Source organism: Drosophila ananassae, chromosome 3L, assembly GCF_017639315.1.
Source record: "Drosophila ananassae strain 14024-0371.13 chromosome 3L, ASM1763931v2, whole genome shotgun sequence".
NCBI lineage: Eukaryota > Metazoa > Arthropoda > Insecta > Diptera > Drosophilidae > Drosophila > Drosophila ananassae.
The window spans coordinates 10,031,488-10,054,569 of record NC_057929.1 but is presented as its reverse complement, the minus strand read 5'-3'; the positions used below and the strand labels follow the sequence as shown (position 1 = coordinate 10,054,569).

Below are 23,082 nucleotides of genomic sequence, written 5' to 3'. Positions count from 1 at the left end.
AAAAACGCATTTCTATTTTATTTCATTTGAAATCATGGTAGAGCCACTACGACTACTACAACTACTACTATTTCCATGGATTGTTGTTTTCATTGACTACCAATTCATTTTGGATGTTTTACAAAATTTGTAAATTCCAAATTAATAAATGACTGACATACTAACCGACTTTTTCTACGCCAAGTTCTGTACAATTTTTGCAAACTTAAAAAACAAAGTTCCGAAAAAATGGGAAAGTTTCCAAAAACGAGTCTGCATTTGCCCAGGTTTTAATAAGCAACTATGGTTTGCGCGATATTTTTTTTATATATTGGTTATATGTATATTCATCTTTCAGTACAACAACCACGGAGGAGGCTGCGAAACCAAGAGTTTTGCGCTTCACATGGTCCATGAAAACCACTTCGCCCCTAATGCCCGATCAGATAATGCAGAAGATTCGCGAGGTGCTCGACCAGAACAACTGTGACTACGAGCAGCGTGAACGGTTTGTTTTAATATCTTTTATTTATTTAGTACCAATTAATTATATTTAAAACCTTTGTAGATTTGTTCTATGGTGCGTACATGGAGATCCAAACACAGACTCCCTGGTGCAGTGGGAAATAGAGGTGTGCAAGCTGCCACGGCTATCCCTCAATGGAGTGCGCTTTAAGCGAATTTCTGGTACGTCCTGACGCATAAATTAAAACAAAGAAAAAGCATGTTTAATAATTTTAAACCTTTTGTTCTCTTCAGGCACCAGCATCGGCTTCAAGAACATTGCGTCTCGCATTGCTTTTGACCTCCGGCTGTGACTTAACCAAACGAACAACGAGGGGAATGCTGCCGCTGCCGCCGCCATCGCCACTTCCTCCGCCTCGCGGCCCACTGATCCATCCGATAACATCTCCACCACCAACTGCCGCACGGTCAGCCATGACAGCAGCTCCCGGCTGTCGGAGCTCTCGATGCTCTGCCGCTCCCTGACCAGCCAGCAGGGGTCACAGAGGCGCAAGAAGAGCCGCCTGTCCACGGGAGGCAGTGAGGATCAGAAAAAATCCAACTCGTTGCTATCAGCGTTCCAAATGTATTCGCCATTCAGTTCGAAGGAGAATGTGGAATCTGGCGAGGATGTGCCGGATCTACATGCTGTGATTGACACCCAGCCAGGTCACTCGATTGACGTGCCACTTTTTGCGGATTTTAATCCAATAAACCCGATTCTTGAGGAAGAAGTCGATGCCCTTGATGGCAAATCAGGTGAATCCAAGAAATCTTCACACAAAGATGGACAGAAAGTAAAAGGCGATGGCGGCGGCGGAGGCGGAGGCAACCGGTTGAAGCGAAACATCAAGCACACCGGAAGCCTAATTGTGCGGAAGCTGACTGCTGCTAGGCAGGGGTCGTCGGGGAAAAAGGAGAAGGAGACAGCACAGGCGGCAGCAGGAGGCGGCGGAGGGCAGCAGGAAGCGGCGGTGGCCACCGACAAGGAGAAATCAAGCAGCAAGCCGGAGGGAAAAGTTGCCATGCTACGGACCACAACTCTCTAATGGAATGGAAAATGGCCGTAGCAGTGGCGTTCATTTGTGGGGCAGGCGTATCCTGCACCGAATCTCAAGACGATGGAAGAAACAAAAACAAAAGAAAAAAATGGATGTTAGTATCTCTCCGTAGATCGAACGTATTGAATATATAACAACTACACATAACAATCAAGCAGACAAACCCCTCTATCTACCCACACTGACAAGCATTAGCACCCGCATAGATACGCACATAATTACATAAATACATACGTTAATTAATAGGACTCTAGCTAATGGGCCTGCTAGCAGCCCGGGGGGGCTGCAGGATGATTATTTGAAGAAGGGTAACACCAGAACACAACTCAATAAACAAACAAAACAAAAAAAAAAACAGTAACAATAAATATTAACAAGAAACCAATCAACGCTCTATAAACTGCATTTATGTGTCGATATCCAGTAAACAATTTTGCTTGGCAAACAAACGATCAAAGAACACACACAATATATACAGATATCCGAACTCGGGTTGTTTCATTTTAAGAAAATATATATGTATTCTCGCGAATGTTTGTATGTGGCGGCAATATTTAAACGCCAAACCATCGAGGCGATGATCAATAATCAGCAATATCTTATCTAAAGCCCATGCCCATGCCCATGCCCATCTATTGTAATTATTAGGCCCGTGCTCGAATACGCATAGTTGGTATACATTGGTACTTATACCTGAGATCATTTGGTTAACAACTTCATTTGATTTAAACAGTTCATAGAACTCTACACAATAAACACACACCACACAGACAACAAATGTATGTATATTACTGTTAAGGCTACAAGGTTACTGAAAACAAAAGATGAAACCACTCCGAAACATAAAACTCAGACGCAATTGTGGCCAATTGTTACCTAGTTTCCGCTAAGTTCAACTTACCCCCGAGGAAAAGACCCCAGAGCCAGTGGCTGTTTGAGATCATCATTCTGCAAGCTAGTGTGCTGAATGGATTCTGAAGTAGAATTTTATGTGTTATGAGGATAAAATAAATGGGATTTCGAGGAGGATGAGGAGGAGCGATCTCAAGTGAGATGTAGGATGAAAAGAAAAGAAAAGTAAAATGAAAAAAGACGACCATTTATCTAAGTTGTGGAGGCTCAAAGAAAAACAGTCTATAGATACCAAAACATATACATAGTGGCACATCAAGTTGTCTACGTCTACATCATGATTGTGACGCATTTCTATAATTCTTAACCTTCGAGAAAAGCATGCATCGTTTTATATATATTTGTTGTTAAATGACAGCTAATTGAAACTTATTAATAATTACTAGGACTAGGCACTGCATAAACACACATAAGTATATAATACATGCATAAATATATAAAGCAAGCAGCTTATTACATATACGCCGAAAGATATCCTCTCCAATTAGAACGCCGAACTCCTGTATTCCCCAAGAAACAAAAAAAGAGACATATATATCTATCTGTGTAAGCATTGCTATAACTTCTCACGTCCCTTATGTTTTTCGTTATCCAAATCTGTGGCCAGTAAACTCTTCACTAACGCGCCCCAGATCACAACACACATTGCACAATATATGTTAGTTCGTATACTTATTTCTTGTATTTATTTTCGTTTCAAAACGGTTGAGTTATTGTAAAACAAAAATTGATAAAGTGAAAAATGATTGAGAACACCATTAAATCAGAATATGATAAAGCCGATTATAGAATTTACGAATAATCATGTTGTAAGAATATCTGATATACATACATACATAGATGTTTTAATTAATAAATACAAAATGGCATAACTAAAATTAGTTTTCCTGCTGCGTATAAATAAGGTAATTGCCTGGTAAGTCTTTTGGTTAAACTGGCATGTGCGATGTGCGAGTAGTTTTCCGAGATTTGTGTTAAGTACACCATATAAAAGCTCTCAGAGCTCATCATCCAGGTTAAATTCTTCTTTTGGGAAATCGCCCACCGTAACGGAAAGTGGGGAGACGAAGCCCCCATAATTGGGTTGACAGGTAAAGTAAGCTTTGCCAGCAATGCTGCAAGTGAGAATTAATGGAATATAGAATTCTTCTTTTGAATTTTCATTAAAGAAGTGAAATCATACCTTCCATTGTTTTTCCCAAGAGGCTCATCGTACTCTACTCCAATAAATACCCCACTCTTGCCCTCCAGCTGTCCATTATAACGAATGGTTCCCCGACGTCTTGGATTTCCAGGAACTGCGACCTAAAGGAATATTCTTTTAGTAAAATCTTCTCAAGAGACGAAGTAGGATACTCTACCTCGCATCTTGCATCCACGATGCATAGTTCCGCCCGCTTTTGCATTTCCTCGGCCTGCTGCCGGCGCTTCTCCTCGGCCTGAGCCATCTCCTCCTCATTGTACTTGCCCAGCTTGTTCTGCTTGAGGTAGTTTCTCACGGAATTGGTTCGCTGCTCATACTGATCCTTCGTCAGCTCGAATTTCTCAACGGTCGCGTTGTCAAAACTAAAGTTAGCGAAGCTATCGATGACGTGCAGGCGTAGGCCATCGCAGTTGGCATAGTAACCCAGCTGGGCGTTGTTGTTGTCCAGCGTGGAGAGGCATGTGTCACCCTTGTAGAGCTCCACTTTCATAGTTCCTGCACAGCCTCCAGTCAAGATCTCTAGTTTGCTCTAAGGGACACCAGTAAAGGGGGCAATTAGTAGATACACCTCTGATATATTCTACCAACTTACCTTAAGCTCAGCAACTGTTAGATCCTTGGCAAGCTTCACCTCAAAGGCCACTGCATCATTGTGGGAGTTGGACACATTCGCTTTGATGAAATCCGATTTGCCCGACTCAATTATCTGCGCCATCTTGCAGTTATTGCGATTTGTTGCTAAATTAGTTAAATAAAATTTGGAATTAGTCACTTTAAAAACCGGGTGTTACTAATAATACAGGGCTATGTTGATGTAAATGCAGTGTTGATGAATCGCATTTCCAACCAGTGTTGCCAGTTTTTGAAAAGACATGGCCAAAATGTGATTACAATCGAAGCTTTCCCAGCTCTAATAATTTTAACGAAGCTTTTTGAATTCACAAAGTACAAATTTAAACATGCTTCTAAAATTACTCAGACTTTACAAGGGATTACAAGTTCAAAATTTCGAAAAATATCTATAAAAAAATTGATAAATCTTGTAAGGTATTTCTTGATGAAACGGATGAAAATTGTCAAAACTTTAGAAATTAATATGGATCGTTTAAGAAAAAGATTTTGAGATTAAGGTTAAGATTTGAAGATTTTGATGCAGATGGAAGCAAAACTAGAAGTCGTTTAAGGTATTCCGCTTAGAAATCGGATAAGAATTGGCCAAGATATGGGCTTGGTTCGGGGCCAAAATGGGAATCCTGAATTTTACAAGGGGCTCCATCCGAAAATTTTGAAAAATATGGGTCCAAAATTTTGTTGTCAGGTTTTGATGCAGATTGGAGCAGAATCGAACTAGAAATCGTTTAAGGTATTCCGCTCAAGGATCGGATGAGAATTGGCCAAGATATGGGCTTGGTTTGGGCCCAAAATGAAAATCCTGGATTTTACAAGGGGTTCGTTCCATCAGAAAATTTTGAAAAAGATGGGTCAAAAATTCTGTTGTCGGGTTTTGATGCAGATTGGAGCAGAATCGAACTAGAAATCGTTTAAGGTATTCCGCTCAAGGATCGGATGAGAATTGGCCAAGATATGGGCTTGGATTGGGCCCAAAATGAAAATCCTGGATGTTACAAGGGGTTCCATCAGAAAAAGTTGAAAATATGGGTCCAACATTTTTTTGTCAGGTTTTGATGCAGATTGGAGCAGAATCGAACTAGAAATCGTTTAAGGTATTCCGCTCAAGGATCGGATGAGAATTGGCCAAGATATGGGCTTGGATTGGGCCCAAAATGAAAATCCTGAATTTTACAAGGGGCTCCATCCGAAAATTTTGAAAAATATGGGTCCAAAATGTTGTTGTCAGGTTTTGGTGCAGATTGGAGCAGAATCGAACTAGAAATCGTTGAAGGTAATCCGCTTGGGGATCGGATGAGAATTGGTCGAGATATGGGCTTGGTTTGGGGACAACGAAAAAAAGCAGTTCTCTTAAAGTTGTATTTTAATCAAGTGTATTTTGTGCTTTGCATTTTATACATAAATGTATACGTTTCTATTTTTTGGTTTTGTGTGATCAAGTGCAGTCTATTCGTTTGCGTCAGTTCGATGATGAGGCTATCCTAAGAGGCGGCCAGTATATATGGTCGAATGTCCTCTACATCAAGCAATTGCTCCGGTGCCACACGCTCCCCACACATGGGACACTCGCCGTTCTCCGATAAAATGCTGAAAGGATGAACAAAGTTAGAGTTTAATTCACTATTTGTTTGGATTAACGACTCACTTCTCCATTTCAGCGCGGAAGCAGAGGAAGTCGCATTGCGGACAGGATGTCATAAGTTGCTTGATGATGTGCTGGCCCGTGGCTATGCAGATGGGAAGGGTGGTCTTGCAACTGTAGCAGGTCACCTCCATATTGGCCAAATTTGAGTCACAAATGGGACACTCCATGGTCTCGTCATCGATTTCATCACGGAGCTGTTTAATGCCCTTAGGAGCTTTTCTCACAATGGATTCTATCTTCTTGGCATATCGGGGGTCCAACTGATTCCTGTAATCCGGACGCATCAAGGTGGAGGCATATGTGAAGGCAGATTTCTTGAGTCCTGCCCGATGACACTCAATAACCGTTGAGGTGAGAATGGGAATGATATCTGGTAGAAGTTAAAAACAATTAAACAGGGCATAGAAGAGTTGTGTTATTCTTACGTTCAGGAAACTGTGAAATACAGGCGGCCACTTGCACTAACAGCTTGGCGGCCAGGAGATGGTTTCCCAATTTCACGTGAATCCTTACCAAAGTGTAGCGATGTAAGAGAATAAACTGGTGCCGCATCTCAGCAGTTACGGATAAATTGTTCCTCCGTAGTTCCTGGTACATGGAATAGAGCAGATCCCTGGCTGATTTATAGTTCCCGGCGAGCTGTTCTTGATTGGCAATAATGACAGCTGTCTTGGCCGCATCCTTGTAGTGTTTTCTAGCCATATATAAACGGAATAGATAGCGAGGATCTTTCGGAACGCCATCCACTTCGCCCAGGAGGAACTCAATGAGCTGGGTCGCCAATTGCTCATTATTCGAAGTGGCCACACAATCAATAGCCAGTGACAGAGCACCTTGCTCCTCGTTGTTAAAAGCCGAGGCCTTCAGAAGGAATCTCAGGGCTTTGGTGAACTCTCTAGCCAGAAAGTAGTACTTTCCCGCCAAAAGCGTATACTTTTCACTCTCGAAATAGTGCGCTAGAGCCAGATAGTCGGAGGATTTGGCATTTTCATAACGTTCCAGGAGCTCTCCATGTCGGCGGAGCTTGTTATGTCGCTGGGCAAGGGCGAATGCCTCCTCCACACAACCACAGATAACCAGAAACTGCAGAGCTTGTTCCACATCGCCGATTTTCTGATAAAACTTGGCCAGAAGCTTGGCCGAGTCCATTGAGCGGGATTCCAAAACAATTTCGGAGGCAGCATGAGGATCGCACAGATGATCCAAGTATATCCTGACGCAGGCATCCAAGTCACCGGCAACCCGATAGCTTTTTATGGCCTCCTCAAAGTGACCGTCATTTTCTTTGGCCTTGGCATAAGCTGCGTGAAGTTTTGTGCTCTTTACCTTGGGCAGGATATTGTTGGCCTTGTGCCACATCTTAAGGGCAATATAGTGGCCACAAGCCTCGTCATAGAACCCACCACGCTCATACAAACCGGCTGCTTCGGTCAGATGGCCAACGGTGGCCAATAGTTCCGCGCAATCGAAGAGGAGCTGCCTATCCTCTAGTTCCACGGCATATTGGATCTAACAAGGAAATAGGATAAAATTTACTTCTAGGACTAGGACTACTAGGAAATATAAATCTTCTTACCCCACGCCTGAAATCTCCTGCCCTTATCGATGTCCGGGCGATTCCCATTTTGCACAGACGCACATGATCTTCGAACTCCGGAGAAGCATCCATTAGAGCTGACTGCTCGCTGTCCTTGTTGTTGATTAAATCTTCCTTGTAACCCTTTTCGTAATGGTACAAGGCGTCAGCATAGTTTCCCCTAAAATTTAAAATTATTTAATTTAATGCATGTCTTGCTTAGAACAATTTTCCATACGTAAATTCTAATTGCTGGGCATATTCCCTGGCAATGAAAGGAACCTCCTGGGGATCGTGCTTGTGGGCCAGCAGTAAGGCCTGATCCCATTGCAAAAGATCTCGGCAGAGTTCCAGGGCCGCACGGTTGTAGACACCTTTCAGCATGTGCTCCTTAGCCTGTTCGTATTGGGACAAGAGCATGCAACAGCATCCGATGAGCATGTCCAGATCTTCCACATAGCGGAGTTCCATCAATGCATTCACCAGGGCAGCATCACCCAGCTGGCGATAAGCTCGAATGGCTGTTAATTATGGCTGTCAGTTAGTGTGCATACTAATCCGTAGTGCCAAGAACTCACCTATATCCGGTTCTAGATCTGAAATAGCCTGCTCCCCGAACTCCCGCCAGGCACTTGTCTGATTCATCTGCTTGCACAACTTGAAGGCTTCTTCGTAGTTTCTAAGCCGAAGGAGCATCTGAAGATTCGCAGTCTGGCTGTTGCTGGGATTCACCACATGGGTGCTGAGCGATTGCGTCGCATACTGGCCACCATCGACATGGAGTGCCATCTCACCGCCACACAGTAGAAGCGGAAACTGTCCTGGATTCAGTTTGGACTCACCCACTTTTAAGGCATAGGTTCCCTGGACAGAGTGGCGTACAAAGACGTGGGTAGTCACCATCCTCGTATCATAGCTAATGAAGATATTAGGCTGGGTCAGATCCCACAGGCAGCCAAGGCACTCCTTAGGCATCTCTGGAATAAGTAAAGCCTCCTCCACGGCGGGTAAAAAAACATATCCCTGGGCATGGTCATCGATGAAGATGGTCTTGGTTCCCTCAATGTCCACGTTGAGTTGTCTAATGCCCATACTGTGCCGATAAATAGTGCAGCTTTCCCACTTTTCCAGCGAGTAGAACACCAGGTGTCCAATCTGGATGATGAAAAGGAAACCCTTAGAAATAAACAAGTTAAAAGCTCAAGGATGAACTCACATCAGTGGCAAATATCAGCAGTTCCTGGGTGAGAGCAAAGCAGGTGATCACAGCATCACTGGGCATATTGGGCAGGGCATTTGGAAACACAGCCTGCAGCTTGTCCTTGCAGTTTGGATTGTCAGCTGTGATGGCCTGAAGGATCAACTGGGGTGGACATAACGCAGCACAGTAATCCGCATTCAGTCGCATGCTGGCAATACTTCGCGGGAAATCACGTTCGCTTAGTGGTCGAGGTTCCTCACCCAAACTCTTGCCGAGATCATAGAACCATACATGCTTTTCTATTCCAGCCGCAAAGTTATACGGTCCCACCGCCATGAAGGTGGGCTCTCCCTCCAGTGGCAGCCGGAAAGGCAACGACTTGGACTTATCCGGAGCATACACATAGATGGAAACTTCAGCCAGACTACTCAGCAGGACGATCCGGGGCGCGGATACGGCGAACAGGTGAGGCAGCTTGGTGACGTAGATGTAGACGGTGCCGCTGTTGGTGGTAACAGCCAATAATTGGCCATCGGGAGACCAATCGATCATCTGAACGCCGGCATGATCGGGAACAGTTATAATGCGCTCTGTTTCCTGGAGGTTCGTAATCGAATGAATTTTGATGCTGTAAAGGATATAAAAGGATATTTATAGAGATAAATTTATAGTTTTTAAAATTTACAATTCTGGAAAGAGAATACGTACTTGTCATCCCCGCAGGAAGCCACAATATCCAACGTAGGACAGTAAGCGAGACCACTCAGCGTGTCCTTGTGATTCTTCACCTGCCACAGCTCCTGACCCACGTCCTTGGGGTGTGTCGAAATAGCCACCACATGGCCGTTGGAGAAGCCTAACAGTATATAACCATCACCGAACCACTTGTGCTGCATTAAAGATCCATAACGACTCTGGAAGCCCAGCTCCGTAGGATTTTCCGGCTCGGGAAGGTAATAGAGGAAAAGGGTGCGCTTGCCAATGATCATGCTGATGGCATTGTCTCCAGCGATTCGGTCATCGTTGGCCATTTCAGCAAAGTACATATCGGTTGGGGCATCCCTAAGTTGGACCACTCTTACCGTGTCCCCGTCCTCATTACTCAGCGAGAAGCTTTTGTCCTCCGATCCGAGAGCTAGAAGATTCTGAGCTGACCAGGCTCCGCAGGTAATCCGTTTGCTATGCTTGCCCAGAACTGGAGTAGGACGTTTCCCGCTACTGTGGTTGTAGATAGCCAGGTTTCCGCGCCCTGTTCCGACGGCTAGGAGTTGCTGCTGCTTGGACCAGAGGATACAGGTCAAAGGATCTCGCAGACCCGTCTCCACACTCATCTTTTCTTGGGTTTCGTAGTCCCATAAAGTTATGTTGGGGGAACCACTGGTTATTATTCCCAAGACATCCCCATCATGGTCCCAAGCAAATCCAGAACAGAGCCTGGAACGGATTAAACTGTTATTTTAAAGATTACTTGGCCGTAGTGGCAACTCACCCTGCCAGGATAATGCGTTGCACCAGCTGCCCCTGGCGGTTGTACAGCGCCACGGAGCCGTCAGTTCCTGTGGTGGCCAGCAAAGCCTTCTGCCAAATAAAATACACGTCCCCGATTCCATGGGGTTCATCGTATTTGTACAGGATCTTCTCGAAGGACATGACTATATTTTAAACAATTTTTCAATATTCTCTAGCCAGCATTCTGGTAAAGAAACTTTTCCGGCTTTTGTTTACGGCTTTTTCGTTTCCATGGCAGCGGTGACCACAACTACGAGCGCACCTGTGCTGTGTATGTATTTTTATTGCACCTGTGAATTTTTGTGGGAGCATCAGGTTTTGGGACAACAGGTGGTTGTTATTATTTTGAAATTTTGTTGATTTTTCGGACATTGTGTTCCTGTAAATTTAAGGAAAAATTATTTAGGCGCATATTGGGCATATTTAAAAGGTAAATTAAAATAAAATAAACGGAAAATATAATTTTAAATAATTCTAATCAGAATCTAGGGTGTTTACCAACACAGTTATCAGCCAACAGCTGATTTGCAATGGTGACGTCACTGATAATAGCACATCACTAAGCAGCTGATTCTTTGTAAATTCTCAGTTTATTCACAAACTATTTATACCTAAACTTACACCAACTTTTGGTTAAATTATAATCGTAAAATCTTAGCTAAAATGGCGGATGACTTGCCGGAGCAGTTTGACTTGGTGGTCATAGGCACAGGTATTGTAAACAATTGAGAAACATTTGTTGTGTGTTATGACTCATCCTGGACGCCCTTTTCAGGCTTCACCGAATCCTGCATCGCTGCTGCAGCCAGCAGAGTTGGAAAATCCGTGCTCCACATCGATAGCAATGAGTACTACGGCGATGTGTGGAGCTCCTTTAGTATGGATACATATTGTGCCCGAATTGACAGGGTAGTAGAGCCTCATTCCACGTTGCGAAATGCGAGCTACACCTGGCATGTTGCGGAAACAGCGCCGGAAACAGAATCCATAGAGACCCAGGGGGATCAACGTTGGACTCGGGACAGTGTAATGGCCAAATCTCGTCGCTTCAGTTTAGATTTATGCCCACGCATTCTTTACGCCGCAGGGGAGCTGGTGCAGTTGCTTATTAAATCAAACATCTGCCGCTATGCAGAGTTCAGGGCCGTGGATCACGTGTGCATGCGTCACAACGAGGAGATAGTATCCGTGCCTTGCTCCCGCAGCGATGTTTTCAACACAAAATCGTTGACAATTGTGGAGAAACGTTTACTGATGAAATTCCTGACCGCGTGCAATGATTACGGCGAAGACAAATGCAATGAAGACTCATTGGAATTCCGTGGGCGAACTTTCCTTGAGTATTTGCAGGCTCAGCGGGTAACCGAGAAGATCTCCTCCTGCGTGATGCAGGCCATTGCCATGTGCGGACCAAACACCAGTTTCGAGGAGGGCATGCAGCGAACGCAACGATTTTTAGGCAGCCTTGGACGCTACGGCAACACGCCTTTCCTGTTTCCCATGTACGGCTGCGGGGAGCTGCCGCAGTGCTTTTGTCGATTATGTGCCGTATACGGAGGCATCTATTGCCTGAAGAGGGCCGTGGACGACATTGGCTTGGATGCCGAAACCAACGAATTGGTTCTGAGCAGTGCTGGAAAAACATTGCGTGCCAAGAATGTGGTCTCAGCACCTGGTTATTCGCCAGTTTCTAAAGGCGTAGAGATGCGTCCGCACATCTCACGAGGATTGTTTGTGGCCTCCAATCCACTGGGCAACGAGGAGTTGAACAAAGGTGGCGGTGGCGTGAATTTGTTGCGTTTGTTGGATGCAGATGGGCAGAGAGAAGCTATTTTAATACAATTATCTCACTATTCCGGCGCTTGTCCCGAAGGATTGTGTAAGAATTAGTACTTTTATTTAAAAAACAAGTTTTTTAAAATATTTATAATCTTTTTTAGATGTTTTTCACCTTACAACACCTGCTGTAAGCGAAGATCCTGCTTCGGACTTATCCGCCTTCACCAGCCTGCTTTTTGATCGCTCTGATGTGCAACTTATATTCAGCTCCTACTTTACTATTGCTTCCCAATCGAATAAAAGTGCTGCAGCCGAGCACATTCATTACACAGAGGCTCCAACCTTCGAACTGGACTACGACGCAGCCATATCAAATGCCCGGCAAGTATTTAACAAACTCTACGCTGATGCTGAGTTTTTGCCAAGGGCTCCGGATCCAGAGGAGATTGTCATTGATGGCGAGGACCCGAGTGCCTTGAACGAAAACAGTTTGCCGGAGGATCTGAGGGCTCAGCTGCACGACATGCAGCAGGCCACACAGGAAATGGATATTCAAGAGTAATTTTTTGCAATGGATCAATTTAAAATTATTTAAAATCAAACTTCACTGCTGTAGGTTAAACGGAATTTAATCGATTTTGTATACAATTTACTTCATATATTCCTATATATTTATTATGTAAATTATTTATAATTGCTAAAAGTACTAGGTATATATAAATGTTTATATGTGAGTGCTTCTGTGCATTTTGCTTTGAGAAATATACTTTCGAAAAATATGCATTCCAATGCGTATAAAAATGTTTCCTCTTTTATAATTATTGCTTGACGGGTTACTGATTTTGTTTTTTGTTTGCACGAAGTCGAAATTATGGTTATACATAGAGATAAGGTTAATAGTTAACAGGGAAGAACGAATATAATTGTAGTCTTACAAATTAGAATAAGGCTCAGGCAGTAGACAATGCAGGCAGCAGCTACAATAAACCAAATTTAAATTTTATTCGAACAAAATAATCATAGGAGATAGATCAGAGCGAGAAAAATGAAACGAAACAGAATTGTGATGAAAATCAAAGTGAAACGAACATCAACATAAATATTCGTGCGTTCTGGAAGATTCTGCCGACGATTCCACGGCTTTAACCACATACTCCATTCCTGTTTCACTGCATTTTACAATAAAGCTTTTGTGTTATCATTTCTTGTGATTGAGTTAAGGCCTTTCCATTAGATTGAACCAATTCGCCAATTACGAAACATTAATAGTGGATACAGAGGTCTCTGTAGTTATTCCGTGATTTAAACTGTGTGATTTCAATCTAATGCAAACGGACTTCCGTGAGTTGAAATTCAAATTTCGGTTGCCTTGCAAAATTGTGAGTTGCTATTCCTAAATCTTAATCAGATTATTATTGATATTCTGCTGGCGTTTGCGCTTCGCATTCATGGCGTCCACAATGGGCTGCCGCTTGGCATTGTATTTTTTGTTCAGCTGCTCGATTTCCAGCTCCATCTCGTGATCGATGTTGCTTAGCCGCTGTGTCAGATCATCAAAGGTGAGGAACTTGAGGAATTCAAATTCGCCCTCAACATATGCATGCGACTGCGTATGCATGTGCTGATTTTGATATGCGGGCGGCGGTTGGGCCGGAGCTGCAGGCGTAGCCGCTGGCGGAATTCCCTGCTGGCCGATAGCCTGCGCTGCATTGCTACGCAGCAGATTCTGCTGATTGTTGAGGGCAATGAGCTGCTCGTCCATTAACGGATAAGCCATAAGAACGTGCTGTTGCTGCTGATGTTGCTGCAACCCATACTGATTGATAGCGGAGATCTGTTGAAACTGCATTTCCATATTGTGCTCCCAGTTGGTAATGTCGTTGGCTCCGCTGGCCAAGTGCGGTTTCTCCTGTTGCAGCTGCTGCTGTTGTTGCTGCTGCTGTTGCTGTTGCTCGGCCGCAGCCGGGGAATACTCCGTGGCCGTTGCTTTGTCATCGCCTCTGGTATCGCCTGCATTCTTGCGCTCAAAATGCTCTAGAAATTGTGGTCTGTACCGATTACGTGGCTTCTGTTCATCTGTGGGCTTGGCCGTTGTGGAGTCATCTGAGTCTGAGTTGATAACCATGGTGCCTGCAATTAAACCGAATCATAATGACTTGTACTTTACGGAATTTCATAATGTTCTTACCCAAATTGGATTCCAGTTCCACCATGGTACCGGTGTCGACGGGTGGACCATCCAGGGGAGACGCTCCAGAGGCAGCTGCTGCAGTTCCAGCCGTTGGGCCGGCTGCTTTGTTCAGATTTCTCAAACCACCCGGCCCCAAGGTACCTTCGTCCAAGTCTTGTTCTGCATGCGCTATCATAGTAGCATCCGAAGCAGAGTTTTGCTGGTACTCCCCGAGTTTCTCCGGCACCAATGTACCCGGGTCCTCCATAAAGGAGGTTTCCAACATGTTCTGGAGCATGGCATTGGCTGAAACTCCAGCGATGCTTCGGTTTGCCCGCTGCTGCTCGCGGATGGCACAGGTCTCCTCCAGCATGGGTTTCAGAATGGCGCGATGTTTGGCATTGCGAATGAATTCGTGCTCCAGCAGCTCAGTGGCCGTCGCTCGGTCGTCTGGCTCCTTAACTAGGCACTTGCTGACAAAGTCTATGAACTCAGTGCTCCAGCGATCTGGCTCTCGGAATGACGGCGGCGGCTTTTGAGGGATCATGAAAATGGCACGCATGGGATGGATGTCGCCATATGGTGGTTTTCCCTCTGCCATTTCCAGAGCAGTGATTCCGAGGGACCATATGTCCGCCACGCAATCGTAGCCGATTTCCTCGATGACCTCCGGCGCCATCCAGAAGGGCGTACCGATCACAGTGTTTCTTTTGGCCATTGTATCCGTGAGTTGGCCAGCTACTCCGAAATCGGCTAGTTTCGCATAACCCTCTGTATTGAGCAGGATGTTGGCAGCCTTTATGTCCCTGTGGATTTTACGACGAAGGTGCAGGTAGACCAGACCCTTCAGCGTGTCCGACAGAATGGTGGCTATTTCCTCCTCGGTTAGCGTTTTCTTACGCAGTCGCATGATGTCCGAAACGCTACCGGCTCCACAGTACTCCATGCAGATCCAGAGGTCATACTGCTTGAAGTACGACCCGTAGTAACGCACCACATACGGCGAGTCGCACTGTTGCATAATGGAGATCTCCTTGATGATCTCGTGCAGATCAGACTCGACCGGCACCAGCTTGATTGCCACGATGGAGCTGCTCTCTTTGTGCTGGGCCTTGTAGACGGACCCGTAGCTGCCCTCGCCCAGCTTGTACATGATGTCGAAGACCTTCTCCGGCGGCTGCGCCAGGGACTCCTCCGAAAGCTTCTTCAGCTCCCCGTTGGTGCTGGAGGACATGTTGCCCGCCATTGTTTTGCTCCCCCAAAACGTCCGGTTTCACTCTGACGCTGTTTTTTTGCCCTTTAAGTTTGGATATATCACGAAAAAACAATTACAGCAATTTACAGCGACATTTTCTCACACACATTTGTTCTTTATTCGCTCCCAGTGTTGGGCAACAGTGCTAGTGTTCTTCTCCCACGCTGTCCAACACACCTGACCGGCGTGGTGTTGTAGGATGGCTGCAAAATCTGGCTGGAAAATGTAAACAAAGTGCCAGTGTGGAAAGTGTCCTTGAATAAGGGTTGAATGGCGGACAAATTTAAACGGTTTTTTAAATTTTTATTGTTTGGCTATAGTTTCCGATCTTTTTTATAAACCTATAAATCTTTTAAGTGGAAGTTTTAGTTAGCTTGGAGCAATTCAAAATGTTCTTTTTAACATAAAAGTTTCTTGTTTCATTTTAAAAGTGGATATCAATCTTTGTTCAGTTTTTAATAAATCTGTTTTAATTTATTAAAAGATTTTTAAAGCTTTATGATTATTATAAGTTTTAATTTATAACATACATATTAATATATATGCATATTAATCTATTCGTAAGCTTTTTTACTTTGAATGATTGCATTTCTTTCATGTTTTATAATAGAGATTGACAGGTGCACTGCTTATCGACAAAAATTCTTCTAAATTTGTCTTAATTATCTGACCCAATCAGCTCGGACACGGGGTCACTGACATGAAAAGCTTTATAAAAACGAATTGTTAAAACACCGAGCTGGCCGAGATTATGAATTTGATGCATGCAAACATAACTGGCGCCTTTGGGGCTAACCAAGCTAACCAACCGGCTTTGTATTCGCTTTCGGAATTCGTTATTATAATAAATCACCGCAACGGCGGCGACGGAGCTGCGGCTGGAAGAGAGCACCGCGATACTAGCATGTAAGCCCATGCCGCTCGGCTGTATTAGCAATTGGCTTATCGGTCACTAAGCCGCCAAAAGCACCCTAGCAACGTGCTCCATAGAAACGACACGGACACCCAACAGCAACGCCAACACACCAGGAGTGTAGTAGCAACTTCGATGTGGGGGGTGTGCCAGGCTAGAAAATTCCTTCGCTCGTCAGTTGGCTGTTTACACTACGTGGCGGCACATCCATTTCGCGTTTGCACTACCGACGGCTAAGATGGCCCAAACGGCACGCACCGCCACAGGAAGGCGTTCGGGTCCGGTGAATGACTTTCAAATCTCGCAGAAGCAACGTTCCAAATCCGCCAATCCCACCCAGCTTCGTCCGCTGAGCGGTATCCATGGGGCGGCCGTTTGCTCCCGACCCCGCTACGTGCCGCCCTTCTCCATTCAGTCGCAGCAAAAGAACACCGTTGTCATCGATGGCCCCATCCACGAGTGTGCCCCCAAAACCGCGAGTGCCAGGGGGCGTAACCCCAACCCAAAAAGTGCGTCGTGTCGTGGTGGAGTTGGTTATTTGTTTTCCTAATGACTTCCTGTGCTTTCCTTTTGATTTCCAGGTCTGCGTCGGCAACAGAAGTCCATGTCCACCTATAATTTGGGCTTGGGCATAAATGGATGTACGCAGGGTGGAGGCAATGATCCGGGTCGAGGCACCCTCTTTCGGATGTACTTCGATCGTGGGGACTTGCCCATTAAGATGGAGTATCTATGTGGAGGCGACAAAATTGGATGGACGGTAAGTGATGTACTTATACTCTGATTATAATTATAATACACCATTTTATTTAAAAATTCTTGTTGAAATGCAATTTGAACTAACAGTTTTTGGCAATAGATCCAGTAATAGTCTCTTAGTAATGGTTCTGGATCAAAGTTTCCACTACCAGAACCTTCTTTGTGTCAAAAGAGGTTTTATTCTTTAGTTACGAAAAGTTCAGTCATTACAGAACCAATGCGAGTCAATGGAAATCAACTAGAATTTCGTAACTGTCACTAATAAGAAATACGGGTAACCTTACCAATCACATCCAGTGACCTACCTATTGCCCATATTTGAGTTTTGCTTGAATTCCATACACCTGCGTGTTCAATTATTTCAAGTGTTACAGAGCTATAAAATAGCAACGAGTAAATAATATGACATTGTCTATTTCCGGAGTCAGTAGAGCAATTCCGGCCGGAATGCAACTGCTGACATTCAAAACGTCGCACCGTCCGTCTGTCAGTTCTGTTGCAGTTTTGAAAGGCTTCGGCGTGGTGGTGGTATACCCACCAACTGCCCACCACCCATAGGTTCTACCTTCTGCCAGGTGTGTGACCCTTTCGGCGGTTCAATGTCATAGTCCCTGGGTTTGAGGGGCCACATATGGTATGTATGTGGACCGACCAAGTGCGTTTAAGTTTGTTTATCTAGGCTGAAATGGCAATGTGACAGTTCGTGTGCATACGAGTGATATGTGGGTGACTCCCATTCATTTGCGTCACAAGGTCGAAGGTCATAGATGGAGTGCTCCTCCGCTAGAGCTTCACGCAGTTGCGATTTAAGGGATGGCGCCAAATAAATATACTGACACCTCAAAACTAATCCCGTTTGGAAGGGTTTCTATTTTTACAAATAGGTGATGCAAAAAATCAGGTGTTCAAGTAACTGATCAAAGCCGATGCATTTCTACAAAGAAAAGATTAGTCTAGACGTATACTAAGTAGGTACAGGTATATATTCCCGTCTTGCCCTTTGTTCAAACAAAAAAAATTCCACTGACAACGTAAACAAACAAAGAGCATCTTAATGGAAATCAACGAAACCTAAGCAGCCTAGCGTGCAAATGTACACTTGCGAAACTTGCACCACCACCTCCCAAAAAAAAACACGAAACAAATTGAAATTCCCAGAGTTATTTTCAACTCCTTTCCGTTTCTTACACAGGTGGACATCGACAAGCTGGACTACAGCCTCTACTTGCCATTGTTCTTCGACGGATTGGCGGAGACGAAACATCCGTACAAGACCTATGCCCGTCAAGGGGTTACGGACCTGCTGCTGGCCGGAGGCGAAAAAATACACCCAGTGATACCGCAATTAATTTTACCTTTGAAGAGTGAGTACCAGGGCTATGGCTGGCACGCAAATGCCTCGAACTTTTCGGTCTAATTTGCACCTTGCGAATCGAAAACCAAAGTCTGTTGTATCTGAATCCGCCCACCTCATTTCAGACGCACTGAGCACCCGTAACCTGGAGGTAATGTGCACGACATTGAAGATAATCCAACAGCTGGTCATGTCCTCGGATTTGGTGGGTCCTGCCCTGGTGCCCTTCTACAGACAATTGCTGCCCATGTTTAATGCCTTTAAGGTGAAAAACTGTAAGTTATATTACTTTAAAAACTTTTCCAGAACTCAAATAAATATAGATTCTAATCTGGTTTTAGTAAATTGTGGTGATGAAATCGATTATGCCCAAAAGAACAACCTAAATCTTGGCGATCTGATCGATGAGACGCTCCAAGTCCTGGAGCTGCATGGCGGCGAGGATGCTTTTATCAATATCAAGTATATGGTTCCGACCTACGAGTCTTGCTATTTAAATTAATTTACGCTTCATGGTTTTGTCCCTTTACATACAATATCATAAGTATTTATTGAATTTTACAAAAACATAAAATAATAAAATTGATATTTGTTACCAAATGTTAACAGATATGAGATTATATAGTTGAGAATATATATATATAGATTTTCGCCAGAGATTATGGCGGATTTTGGGGCACGGCAGTTAGACCTTTTAGGAAACTGCAGGGCCCCCGATTAGGTCATCACTTGGTGGGGGCGTACTCGTTCTTCTTCACGTTGTGGGGAGAATAGCGATTGTAGAGGCCCCAGATGGAGTTCATCAGCTTGTCATTGTATTTGTTGGGTGAGTAGTCGCGCTCTGGAAGGTGCAGGAATGTGTATTAGTGATCGATTAACCCACTGACGAGGGTCAATACTTACGAACTAGTGAGTTGTCAAGGGAACCCTTATCAGATGATGCAGCGGACCGCAAACGGGCCACGATCATTTCGCGTTCATTGAATTGCTCGCGGAGCTTGCAGGCTGCGAAGGCACCTTGGGGAATGGCGGCCATTGTAATAGCTATTGGAAAAATTACTATTAATAAGCTAGTTCTATTTATAAGTTAGTATTATCACTACTTACCGCTTAAAGAAATGGTACTCAAAACTGAAAATATATCAAAGTGGCTCAGAAGGCTTTTCTGATTCCAGCACTCTTCCAAATGCTGATCGAGGTTGTTGATTTTTTGGCTCAGCTGCAGCAGCATTCAAATAGCAAAGGTCGAGTTTCGTTTTGATTTATAACTGGGAATATTTCGCCGAATTGGAAATATTTCCCCTGATTTTACTCTGAAACCAATTAAATGTTTTTATTTTAGTCACTGTAGTCCGGTAGGCATTTAATGCCAATCGTTATTGATCGGGATTCGCTCGATGATCTGGGAAAAATCTTTTACTGACTCTCGTCGATACTTGGGTTCAGAACTGAACTGAAGCCGCCGCCGGGTTGGGATGGGAATTTATAGAGCGCGTGTTCGGATCGAGGCTTCTGGGCTTTTGTGGTTGATAAGAGCGGTAGACAGGAGATCAAGTTGCCTTGATAGCGCGATAATATAGCCGGCAATTGATCGCCATTTTGTTCCCATTATCAGGTCCAGTTCCCGTTGTTTTGGTTTATACTTTACTCCGAGGTCTATTTGTTTCCAAGCTCTCCCGGTATGTGAGAGTGTTGGATCGGGAAGTAGATCTTCCTGATACAGAAATTTTGGTTGGAGCATAAGCTCCCATTCGATAGATATGATTTTTGCTTCAGTAGACAAGATTAAGGGTTCACATTCCCATCTTTTAGTTGACAGTGTACCCGGTTATCTTTCGAGGTTTTATTTTAATCCAGATTAAACTGGATTCCCCATCACACTACAGGCACGTAGTCCAGTGTGATTATATTAAGAACTGACCTATGTGCAGGTTGTTTACTTCATCTATAAATTAGTATTTATTTATAATGTTGTTTTGAATAAAGGCATAAAAACATTCAAGGTACCTGTGCACCTTAGATAGGGAATTCAAACAAATTAGTCACGATGTAGGGATTTCCCAGAAAATTAAAGTTATAAGAAATGTTAATACTTGTAAATATTTGCCATTAAAAATGAACACAGTTTTTAAAACTGTAAACTAAAAAAAAGTCATTTATGTTATTGCAACGTGCAGATAAAACCTTGCTTTTCAGTTTGTATATTACAGCCAACTATATAGTTAAGAACCCCTTCTGTTCATAAGCTAATAAAGAGCAATATATGAAACAAAGCTTAAACAAAGAAATGCCCACTACTAAAAACCAGTATATAGGTAGGCGATCCGTTGGGGATCATGGAAATGACCCTCGTTAAACGGTCTCAATAATACATTTAAAAGTAAATCATTTAATTCAGTGACGCGCAATGTGTTTACTACAAAAATAAAGAAAATAATCTTTGCACAATTCTGAGAGCCAGTCACGCTACAGATAATACTAGAAATTATGGATGAAGTACATTTTCACACAGTATTCACACAGTTTCAAACACAAACTAAACAAAAAGTAAATAAAAGAAGGTCCAGGCCCAAAATAAATCTTAGTGATAATGAGTACTGATGGCAGCCACGAGCGTCTGAGATCACGAAAAGCCAGTCTTTAATTTGCCGATTAAAGTTCGGCATGTGTGCGATAACAAAGATCCTCGTTGATTTTTTCTTTTTTTCCCACTTTGCAGTGGCCTCCTTAACGGAGTTCAACAATCCGTCAATGACTCTGGCAAAAAGCTGACGTAACAATGTCAAACATTTATCAGCTGCAAGAATATATTTAAATTTTTTTGAATAAGACTTTGGCGCCATCCTATTTGAACTAATTTTGCAACACTGAATGTCGCCAGCTGATTTCGTCTAGGTGGCAACTCCACGAAAAGTATCCAAGCTAGGAATTATCCCCTAAACGGCGTTGCTAAAATTAACAATCAGGCGAGAAAAGAAAAACTTGGAAAATTGTTAATTAAAAACTTGACCCAGATCGACGCACACAGACCCGGGGCGACGCAATGACGTGGAAGAAGCAGCTGGCCATACTGGCGAAACCCTACTATTGGGTCAACATCCTGCTGGCCATATCGTACCTACTCTCCAAGAAGACCAGGTTTATCTGCACCCGCCTATTTACTTTGACCGAAGAGGATGGGGACTGCGATCTGGACAGCCGCGAGGTGGAGATACTGTTCTTCCTTCTTATCGTGGTGATGATACGATCGCGCAAAACTGGCAGTGTCACCATGATAAACTACCTCTCTTCATCGTTCCTGTATACCAAGGTGGCCAATGGCATTCTGTGGGCCTACGCGGATTTCCGCTACGGCCTGGGCTTCTTTCTGGTATGTGTGCTGGTGGGCATGGTGCTACCTGAGCCCTCGTATCGTGGCCCCGAGCACATCACCTACTTCCGCAACGCCCAGGTATTCGAGGAGGAGCTGGCTCGGGACAAGCGCACCAGCTGGCTGATTTGCTTCTACACCGTCTGGAATCCGAGCTGCGTCAACTTTGCCCCCGTTTTTGCTGAACTCTCGGCAGAGTACAACACGGACCACCTTAAGTTCGGCAAGATCGACATTGGACGCTTTCCGGACGTCGCCCAGAAGTTCCGAATCTCGGACAGCAGCTTCTCTCGTCAGCTGCCCACAGTGGTTCTGTTCCAGCAGGGAAAAGAAGCAGATCGCCGGCCATGCATTGACAGCAAGGGCAAGTTGCAGAAGTTCTTCTTCTCCAGCGACAACGTGCGCGCCGCCTTCGGACTGAATCAACTCTACAAGGAGGCTGTGGAGCGACTGCCCGTTGCGCCCAAGGAGTCAAAGAAGAGCCAGTAGAGAGGACCTCACTCCACCCTGTCTATCTCATTTTTGCGTACTCGTGCTAAAATTTGTTATTTGTCTAGTTTTTAGTTTATTTTAAATTATAATTTGATTTCGAGGTCGCTGCCACTGCCAGAGACACGTACAATAGCACTTATATTTGCAAACAAGTTTTAACTAAAACGTGCACTTGCTGCGTTGCCATTGTGTAATTTATTTATGTAGTTTTGCATTTACATATTTAATTTTGTAGCTAATTGTCAGGTACCAAAAATATATGTAACATTTTGAGATGATTTAAGAGAGTTTGTTTGTGTCTCCTCCTTTACAAGTTTTTGTGCAGATTATACTCAATTAGCTGAGCTCAAACGATCATTTCCGTTGCTTGTTTAAGAAGCAAAGCAGAAGCACTATAAGATGGAAGAATCTGGAACAGATTTTTTGAAATCAAAGAAAGTCGGTAAACAGATATCTTAAAAATGATTTATAAAGATTCTTTACATTTATTGCTATTTTTGGAAGTGCTTTTCACATACCATATAAATAGATAGTAATTTTGTATTCGTTCAGTGTAGGCGATAGTTTAAGGTTCATAGCTTGGCTTTGATAGTCTCTAAGGTTTCTGTCTTAGCTAGGGAAAGTTAAATTTAAATTTCAAAGTATTGTGGCATTTATATTATTCAAGAGAAATAATAAATATAAATAAATTCAAACCATAAAATATGAATACAACGAAATGACAATTGTTTGAAACAACTTGACGTGAAAGCCCATATTTTCTTGTTTA

General features: G+C 43.8%; 9 protein-coding genes across 30 annotated transcripts in view; 5 read left to right on the top strand and 4 right to left on the bottom strand.

Moving 5' to 3' along the window:
- The window catches only part of LOC6494581 (MAP/microtubule affinity-regulating kinase 3), a 28,185-nt gene extending 26,943 nt beyond the window's left edge, over nucleotides 1–1,242 (top strand). For 21 of the 22 annotated variants that reach the window (XM_032450530.2, XM_032450527.2, XM_032450529.2 and 18 more), the window contains 3 exons: nucleotides 338–487; nucleotides 548–666; nucleotides 739–878. In XM_032450530.2, coding sequence (XP_032306421.1) covers nucleotides 338–487; nucleotides 548–666; nucleotides 739–797 — 328 coding nt within the window. In that variant the 3' untranslated portion in view covers nucleotides 798–878. Of the gene's footprint in view, nucleotides 1–337; nucleotides 488–547; nucleotides 667–738 lie in introns of all 22 variants that reach the window. The other variant, XM_044715393.1, reaches the window with a different exon arrangement.
- Nucleotides 951–1,901, top strand: LOC123257229. The gene has a single exon (XM_044715408.1). It carries the CDS (start codon nucleotides 951–953, stop codon nucleotides 1,530–1,532), a length of 582 nt encoding a protein of 193 aa, XP_044571343.1. The 3' UTR covers nucleotides 1,533–1,901.
- Nucleotides 1,902–3,239: 1,338 nt separating this feature from the next.
- On the bottom strand, nucleotides 3,240–4,496 carry LOC6496024 (tubulin-folding cofactor B). Its single transcript, XM_001960029.4, has 4 exons — nucleotides 4,253–4,496; nucleotides 3,818–4,189; nucleotides 3,640–3,761; nucleotides 3,240–3,571 (listed from the first exon to the last, which is right to left on the bottom strand). The coding sequence occupies exons 1-4, from the start codon at nucleotides 4,373–4,375 to the stop codon at nucleotides 3,454–3,456; spliced, it is 735 nt and encodes a 244-aa protein (XP_001960065.1). The 5' UTR covers nucleotides 4,376–4,496; the 3' UTR covers nucleotides 3,240–3,453.
- A 1,137-nt stretch (nucleotides 4,497–5,633) lies between these two features.
- LOC6496023 (WD repeat-containing protein 19) lies at nucleotides 5,634–10,519 on the bottom strand. The gene is made up of 9 exons (XM_001960028.4): nucleotides 10,202–10,519; nucleotides 9,421–10,146; nucleotides 8,728–9,340; nucleotides 8,090–8,666; nucleotides 7,750–8,032; nucleotides 7,512–7,692; nucleotides 6,361–7,444; nucleotides 5,936–6,305; nucleotides 5,634–5,877 (listed from the first exon to the last, which is right to left on the bottom strand). The coding sequence occupies exons 1-9, from the start codon at nucleotides 10,360–10,362 to the stop codon at nucleotides 5,772–5,774; spliced, it is 4,101 nt and encodes a 1,366-aa protein (XP_001960064.1). The 5' UTR covers nucleotides 10,363–10,519; the 3' UTR covers nucleotides 5,634–5,771.
- A 228-nt stretch (nucleotides 10,520–10,747) lies between these two features.
- LOC6494582 (rab proteins geranylgeranyltransferase component A) lies at nucleotides 10,748–12,734 on the top strand. Its single transcript, XM_001960027.4, has 3 exons — nucleotides 10,748–10,933; nucleotides 10,997–12,100; nucleotides 12,162–12,734. The coding sequence occupies exons 1-3, from the start codon at nucleotides 10,885–10,887 to the stop codon at nucleotides 12,560–12,562; spliced, it is 1,554 nt and encodes a 517-aa protein (XP_001960063.1). The 5' UTR covers nucleotides 10,748–10,884; the 3' UTR covers nucleotides 12,563–12,734.
- LOC6496022 (serine/threonine-protein kinase hippo) lies at nucleotides 12,614–15,585 on the bottom strand. The gene is made up of 2 exons (XM_001960026.4): nucleotides 14,189–15,585; nucleotides 12,614–14,130 (listed from the first exon to the last, which is right to left on the bottom strand). The coding sequence occupies exons 1-2, from the start codon at nucleotides 15,414–15,416 to the stop codon at nucleotides 13,394–13,396; spliced, it is 1,965 nt and encodes a 654-aa protein (XP_001960062.1). The 5' UTR covers nucleotides 15,417–15,585; the 3' UTR covers nucleotides 12,614–13,393.
- A 138-nt stretch (nucleotides 15,586–15,723) lies between these two features.
- On the top strand, nucleotides 15,724–18,961 carry LOC6494583 (parkin coregulated gene protein homolog). The gene is made up of 5 exons (XM_001960025.4): nucleotides 15,724–16,847; nucleotides 16,920–17,098; nucleotides 18,290–18,461; nucleotides 18,577–18,726; nucleotides 18,793–18,961. The coding sequence occupies exons 1-5, from the start codon at nucleotides 16,577–16,579 to the stop codon at nucleotides 18,951–18,953; spliced, it is 933 nt and encodes a 310-aa protein (XP_001960061.1). The 5' UTR covers nucleotides 15,724–16,576; the 3' UTR covers nucleotides 18,954–18,961.
- Nucleotides 18,962–18,972: 11 nt separating this feature from the next.
- Nucleotides 18,973–19,938, bottom strand: LOC6496021. The gene is made up of 3 exons (XM_001960024.4): nucleotides 19,559–19,938; nucleotides 19,355–19,495; nucleotides 18,973–19,292 (listed from the first exon to the last, which is right to left on the bottom strand). Exons 1-3 carry the CDS (start codon nucleotides 19,680–19,682, stop codon nucleotides 19,177–19,179), a joined length of 381 nt encoding a protein of 126 aa, XP_001960060.1. The 5' UTR covers nucleotides 19,683–19,938; the 3' UTR covers nucleotides 18,973–19,176.
- A 1,280-nt stretch (nucleotides 19,939–21,218) lies between these two features.
- Nucleotides 21,219–22,591, top strand: LOC6494584 (thioredoxin-related transmembrane protein 2 homolog). The gene has a single exon (XM_001960023.4). The coding sequence runs from the start codon at nucleotides 21,495–21,497 to the stop codon at nucleotides 22,308–22,310; it is 816 nt and encodes a 271-aa protein (XP_001960059.1). The 5' UTR covers nucleotides 21,219–21,494; the 3' UTR covers nucleotides 22,311–22,591.
- The last annotated feature ends 491 nt before the right edge of the window (nucleotides 22,592–23,082 follow it).